Below are 7,086 nucleotides of genomic sequence, written 5' to 3'. Positions count from 1 at the left end.
TCAGCATGTGTATGGGGGGGTCAGCGTGTGTATGTGGGGGAGTCAGCGTGTGTATGGGGGGGTCAGCGTGTGTATGGGGCTCAGCGTGTGTGTGTGGGGGGTCAGCGTGTGTATGGGGGGTCAGCGTGTGTGTGTGGGGTCAGCATGTGTATGGGGGGGTCAGCGTGTGTATGTGGGGGAGTCAGCGTGTGTATGGGGGGGTCAGCGTGTGTATGGGGCGTCAGCGTGTGTGTGGGGGGGTCAGCGTGTGTATGGGGGGTCAGCGTGTGTGTGTGGGGGCGGTCAACGTGTGTATGGGGGGGGTCAGCGTGGGGGGGCATCCAAGGCACACAGGGGAGGCCCCATGCCCCCACCCCAGTCCCCACAGGGAGACTCACCCCTCAACTCCGGACCCCACAGGGACGGCCCACCCCTCCACGTCGGACTCCACTGGGGCGGCCCCATCACCCCACCCCGGACCCTATGAGACAGGCCCACCCCCCACCGGACCCGATGGGGGAGGTCCACCCCCACCTGGGGAGGTCCGCCCCCAACTGGGACCCCATGGGGGAGACCCGCCCCCAACGGAGACCCCACAGGAGAGGCCCACCCCCCCACTGGGACCCCATGGGAGAGGCCCACCGCCCCCCCCACTCACCCTGGAGCCCACCCAAAACATGGGCCTCACTTGGTGGTTTTGGTAGGTTGGTATTTCTCATCTGAGTCTCCAAGAGCTTTTGCTGTTTCCTGGCTCCATGCTGAGTTTAGAAGGAAATCTATCCAATATCTGAGGGTGTTTGGAAATCCAGAGGTGTCCCTGAGGCTGGGGAGAAGTGTGTGAGCTACTGTGTGAGCAGTACTTTGTGAAGCCTGCGTATGGATGGGGAAGGGACTGAGTTCCCCCTGATCCAAGGAAGCAGCATTCTTGTGTCCCTGGAGGAGGCACAGATAGCAAGTATTCAAGGTTCATTTTTAGAAGGCAAGTAGGAAGAAGTGGAGGGCAGAGCACCCAGTGCCCGGGTCGGGGCTGCCTCCAGTGTCTGCACTGAGTCTACCTTTCTTCCCCCACTGTCCACCCTGGGCTGATCTGGGGAGTCCCTCCTGGGGCAGTGGGAGGCTTTCTTAGGAGCTGTCCATATCCACAGTTCAGTCAGTTAAAATTAGGTGCAAGGGTATGTATGGTGTAACTGTCCACAAAGCTGAGTTTACTAGGTAGAGGGCAGCAGTGTTTTGTACTGCTTGGGGGCCAGGAGGTCTTAATGCAGAAAGCTGGATCCTGTCTATACCCGAGCCACTGCGGTGGGCTGTTTTTCCCAGTCTTATTTTAGTCTTATCTGGTTAGCCTGGCCATCTCAAGGCTGTAACCTTCTTTATCTGCTCTGTTCCCAACCTTGCTGTTTTAACTGTTACTGAGCCCTGTAGGTGGTGGTGGTGTGAGGTGGTGGTGTGCGCCAGCTTGTGCTGGCATCCGAATTAACCAGTGTCCCACTCCGCCATTCTCCTAGGAACTTCATTGTTACGGGCTTGCAGGACATAGATAAGTGCAGGCAGCAGCTCCATGATATCACGGTGCCGCTGGAAGTTTTTGAGTAAGTATCAACATGGATCTAATCTCAATCCAAACCCTGTTTAGCTGCTGTGGTAGGAGGTGCTGGAGAACGCCAGCGAGAAGCAGACGAAAACCACCTGTCCTCATGCAACTTAATGTGCTAATGGGATTGAAGAAAAGAGAAAAGCAGCTCTCCTGTGTGGTACTGTTGAAAACTCTTCACGAAGATGAAAACCTTGTTAAATACATACAAAACAGGCTTCTGAGTTTTATGGAAAAAAAAAAAGCCTTCGGCTAAAGGGCAACCACATACTTTCTTCTTTTTCCTTAAGTTTTCAGTAGGCTGTATTACAAATAAAAAATTATGTACTCAACAAGATCCTGAAAACTATCCTGGTGTTGGAGAGGCTGCCCATGGTGAGCTTCATCAAGGAGGTGGTACTACCTGCCTTCCTCGGAGGGTGAAGCTCTCAATCCCGGTGCTCTTGGGGAGGCACTTTTCTACCAGAGGGTCTTGTGTACCTGTCCCAGTGGCTGGATGATGGTGGTCTGCCAGTTGTGAGGGGCAGGTGCCTGTACCCCGTTTGCAGATGTCCAGGCTGCATGAGCACTGTGAGAGGTATTTCCAGCTTTCCAGTGACCCTGCTAGCACACACTTACATAGACATATGGACTGTCAGCAGCAGATATAAAAACTAACCTTCAGGCTTTGCGTGTCTACTGAGGTTAGATCAGCTTTTGGGTCTTAGCAGAACCCAGCCCAAGTAGGGAATCCTCGCCGTTCAAGGTGGTTGTTTATTTAGGATGTGTGATGTGACTATGCCTGTCCTCTGAGCATTTCCTGTTCTTTTTCTTGTTCTGAAATAGATTTATTTAGAATTAACTAATTCTCTTCTTCGATTACATCGTTTCAAACACATTGAAATGAAATGGAAATTCTAGAAATTGGTATTTATTTTTGCTGTCACCATAAAGGCTAACTTAATGGCATCATTAACCTGAAGTAATATTTTTCTCCCCTAGTTTAAAAAAATTGAACTTGGTGTTTTGGTGGACTCTCTCTCTTTATAATGAATAATTAATGTAGCTGAATGATACAGATTTTTATAGGGTATGGAAATAGGTAGTCTGACCTTGGTAAAATGTGGATATTCATGTATGAAGTGGGTTTTATAACATCAGGGTATGATGGCATTTTTGGCTGGAAGTGGAAAATGTCAAGCAGTTCTGTGCTGTTAGGACTAATTGAAAGGAATCTTCCTGTTGAGTGTGTCACTTGAGGCCTAGTAAGGTGCGTATTGATAATGTCCTCTCCCTTTGGAAAGCATTGGGACATTTTCTAAGACCATCTTGAGGCAGGTGGGAACTGGGTCCTTTGCCTGTGGCTCCCCCTCTTCCTCTGGGCAGGCTCAAAAGCTCCTCTAATCACGGTGCCCTGAGCAGTCAGGCCAGACTGGAGTGGGTACCACGTCTTAACTGCGCCTTCAGTCAGCCAGGCCTGAGCCCCTGCACCACATGTAACTTACTTTTGTCAAGGGCTTGTTTAGCGTGCAGGGTGTGAAGGTCCAGAAGGTTATAGCATAGAGAGATGGAAAGAGCTTGACAGATGCAAAGTGGTCTCGTGATGCTTCCTTGGGAGCAGAAGTGATCATTGCTTGACTTTGTGGACTACTAGAAGAAACAGACGCCTGCCTGCCGAAGTGGGAGGATTTCCATGCACCTCGCTCCTGGCCTCAGCTTTGTCTGAGCTGTGTCATGCAAAGGGGGGATGGATATCTAGTGAACTTGTTTTGGGTTGTAGTTTCCAGAAGGCTGTGAGGAAAGCGTATCAGCCATATGTTAACTCTGGTGTCTACATTGCAGGTACATAGATCAAGGTCGAAACCCCCAGCTCTACACTAAAGAGTGCCTGGAGAGGGCTCTAGCCAAAAACGAGCAAGTTAAGGGCAAGATCGACACAATGAAGGTAAGAAGGAGAGGGTGGCCAGGTGCACACTGAAAGCTGCACAGCAGGATGCCCTTAGCAGACCTCTCCAGCGACTGTTCTTACTGTGACTCAGGAGGTTTCTGACTTGTCCATAGAGGAATAGGTTGGATGTCAGGGAGCCGTGGGCCCTGAAAACACCACCAGCTGTTTAGGCTTCCATTTCAGAGAAGTGTCCCTGGCCAGCGGTGTTTTCTGTGTATGCTTTCCTGTCCCTGGCTTGACTAGGATGATGTGTCTGTTGTGACCCTGTATGCTGTGCTGTGCTCCTGGTGCTGTGGTTAGAGGATTCTAGAATATTCAGGTTCATGTCTGTAGCATCTCACCTGCAGACGTACCACCATGAAATCCTCCATAGAGACCTTGGATTTTGTTTGCCTTAGTGAGGTTTAGAGAGCTCTGTCCTGAATGTGAAATAAGCTTTTCTCACTTCAGTTTGCTGAAATGTCTCTGTATGGGCCTTTGGCCTCCAGTGGGTGCCCTGTGTGTGACCCGCTGTGGAGCCTTTGCTCCTTCTGGGCCTCCCATCACCCCCCCCCACCTCAGCCCCCTGCTGTGTTCTATGCTCATCTGTCTCCTAGGCCTGGAACCCATCATGTTCCTTCTGCACAGGTGAGCCCGCATCCTGGCTCAGCCTTCTCTGAGAGGCCTTCAGATCCACCCGCCTAAGTGCTTTCCCAAGAGTGCTGTTTGGAATGCCTGGTTTCCTTTTCTGTGCTGGTCGGGATGCTCCCTTCCCTCTGCCTGCCAGCCACTCTTGTTAGTCAAGCGCTAGTCTCCTGTGCCCTGCCCTAGCGCTGCCTGAATCCAGCCTGGCACAGGTGTGCTGGTTGTATCTGATGTGTACGGCCAGGTGGCTGTAGAGCAGTCCGGTTCTCAAAACATAGATCTTTCATGTTTAACTGAACTGGGTGACCCAATGGGGACATGTGGCTCTAGAAGCGTGCCTGGAGACTGTCACAGAGCTCAGGCTGACTGGCAGGAGTGAGAGGAGGGGCTCTGTTAGGAGACCTGCCTGTCTGGTGTCTGGACCTCCTTAGGGTCCTGCCAGCCCAAGCCACGACACCAACCAGGGAAGAGGGTTGGTCCGGTTAGATGGAGCCCACGCTTTAGCTCTCCTGTCAACTTTGTTGAGCAGCTTGAGAACTTGGTGATCTCCTCAGAACATGTAGTGCTTTATCTGCAGGAAGGTGGTGGTTCTGATGCTTCTGTGCCCCACCGCAGCCCAGCAGAAATGCCATCGGCACAGTGTCTGCTCTGGGGCTAAGGCCTGCAGGCCCACAGCATCCTACGCCCACTGCCTTGGGCGATGTTGGAGTGTGCTGTGCAGTGGTGGCTGTCAGCGTTGCCTGAGATCTGTGACAGTCTCAAGGTGTGCTTCTGCGGCCGTGAGTCCCCAGTGGGCCACCCAGTGAAACGTGAAAGATGCATCTTTATGTGCTGCAGCAGTGAAGTGAAGCGCTCCTTTGAAAATTCGTTTTGAGGTGGCACGTGCGTCCATGTGTCTGGCCTTGAGGCAGTTTTTCTGCTCATAAGCGTAAAGGCCAGTGGTGCTGTGCATTGACCAGCTTTTAAGATGGAGTAAAACAAATGTGGGACAAGTCAGCCAGCAGTTTGCAGTAGATGACGTGTTTCCAGGTGCCAGGAAAGCTTCTGAGAGCTGTTTGCACACAGTGAGCTTGTTGTGGATCCAGTGAGTAATTGCTTCATTAGATATTCTTTAAAATTCTGGGTGTATGTGCTGTCTGCAGACATCATTGCCCTCTTGGCTGGAAGGAGCACCTGGCCGCAGGTGCTCCTGTTCCCTGCGTAGGCAGGAAGGCAGGCCTTGTGTAAGTGTAGCCCTCTTCCAGGGGGTGGTGTCCTGTAGCACCGTACCCTGCAGATGCCCCTGAGATTGCTTCTCCAGGTGTTGCACTCACAGAAGGCCAGTGGCCTGGTTCTGTTCCTTTGGGTGGCCCAGTCAGGACTTGGGGCTCCTTGAAAGGGGTGCATTTAGTCTTTGAGTAATTTTGACAGTCCCATTTTTCTTCGTAGAAGTTTAAAAGCTTGCTGATTCAAGAACTTTCTAAAGTATTTCCAGAAGACATGGCTGAGTATCGGAGCATCCGGGGGGAGGGGCACCCGCCTTCCTAGTGTGCAAAGACCCCACATTTTGTCAGTAGCTGTGACGGATCCAGCGAGGAGCTGAACCTGTCAGTGCCGAAGCTGCCTTCCAGCGATGCGAACTGGCCTACCCCCACCTCCTCTTCCTGTCATTTGACCTGTGGGACTCAGGCTGGGGAAGGCGTGGAGCTGTGCCCCAGCCGTCCCTACAGCTTTCGGAGCATAGCCTCGGGGTGATTCTATTCATTCTGTGGGAAAATGGGGCAGGAAAACAGTCCTAGAAATACTAAATATGATTCGTATTGACATTTTCTTTTTATGTGCTCTTTCTGTTTTATTATAGTACTAGAAAGCTAAAATCCTTTTATATTTTGCGTTTCCAAACGTAGTGCATAAAAAAATGTGTAACTGTTTTCATGAGTTTCAACAGACATAATAAAGACTTATGTATTTATATGGCTCAGTCCGTGTAATTATTTTTACAAGGATAGTATGGCCTATATTTTGAACAGTCAGAGTCCTTTAAGTGTTAGTAATGTTCATAAAAACAACATTTTCTCCTAAAACAGCATTTAGGTAGAAAGCCCAGTCAGGCTGAGACCTCCTTTTCTCATAGCCTCTCTGTACTGGCCCTTGCACAGGTATCACCTGGAAGCCGCTGCAAACCTGGGTGTAGTGTGCAGTCCTGCCTGGAGAGGGGAGCCTGGAGAGAGCCTCCCCAAGTGACCTGCACTTCTAAGACGGGCTAGGAGTCTTCATGGTTAATTTGCTTCCTCCATATGACTCTGGGTCTGCTTAGGTGGAACGGTGTATGGCAGAGTACTACAGACCAGGTAGTATAAGCAGATTGGAGGCTGGCGGTCTAACCTTGCAGAACATATGGATGTTTTCTGCTGTGTAAGTCATGAGAGGAAAAGAAAGATAAAAAGCAGCAACCTGAATGTCTGTCAACAATGGCTTAAATTGTGGTTTATTTGTTAGAGTCTGTGTGGTTAGGAAGTGTCTGTGCATTGCTACAGAAAGACTGTCAAGGTGTATCATGTAATTAATACCTACTCGTTCGAGAAACAGTACCTAGTCTTTGTGGTCCAGCTGTGTTGAGAGTTTCTCCAGGGCAGTCATCTGCCCACTGGTGGGAGGCCTCCTAGGGAGTTTGTTTAGGTAGCTATCATGGTTGCCCTAGACGGGTGTGTTGGGTCCTCCCTCAGCTCTTACTCTCCCCCTGTGTCCTGGGCAGGTTCATCTGTCTCAGGACTCCACCATGGGCCAGAATTCCAGGTGTGTACTTTAGCACACAGCTTCCTGAGTGCATCTTAGCTACGTATAACCCAGCTTAGCTTTCTCTCCATGTGGCTACTCCCTAGGTGTCTCCAGTTGGGTGTGCCTCCACTGCTGTCCACTGTCTGCCCCCAGGAAAGAGCTGCAGGTTCCCTGGTCTGCCACCTTTGTCTCGTTTGTGCCCCCCCTT

At 50.9% G+C, this 7,086-nt stretch overlaps 1 protein-coding gene across 2 annotated transcripts in view; it reads left to right on the top strand.

The window, feature by feature from the left end:
* The window catches only part of Med10 (mediator complex subunit 10), a 6,966-nt gene extending 433 nt beyond the window's left edge, over positions 1-6,533 (top strand). The window contains exons 2-4 of one of the 2 annotated variants that reach the window (XM_017798554.2): positions 1,485-1,568; positions 3,392-3,494; positions 6,260-6,533. In XM_017798554.2, the coding sequence (XP_017654043.1) occupies positions 1,485-1,568; positions 3,392-3,494; positions 6,260-6,367 (295 nt within the window). In that variant the 3' untranslated portion in view covers positions 6,368-6,533. Of the gene's footprint in view, positions 1-1,484; positions 1,569-3,391; positions 3,495-5,549; positions 6,082-6,259 lie in introns of those variants that run through there. The other variant, XM_008834570.3, reaches the window with a different exon arrangement.
* Positions 6,534-7,086: the final 553 nt, after the last annotated feature.

The sequence above is a fragment of the Nannospalax galili genome, unplaced genomic scaffold (assembly GCF_000622305.1).
Source record: "Nannospalax galili isolate Female #2095 unplaced genomic scaffold, S.galili_v1.0 scaffold197, whole genome shotgun sequence".
In the NCBI taxonomy this organism is placed as follows: Eukaryota; Metazoa; Chordata; class Mammalia; order Rodentia; family Spalacidae; genus Nannospalax; species Nannospalax galili.
This window is presented reverse-complemented; position numbering and strand designations above follow the sequence as displayed.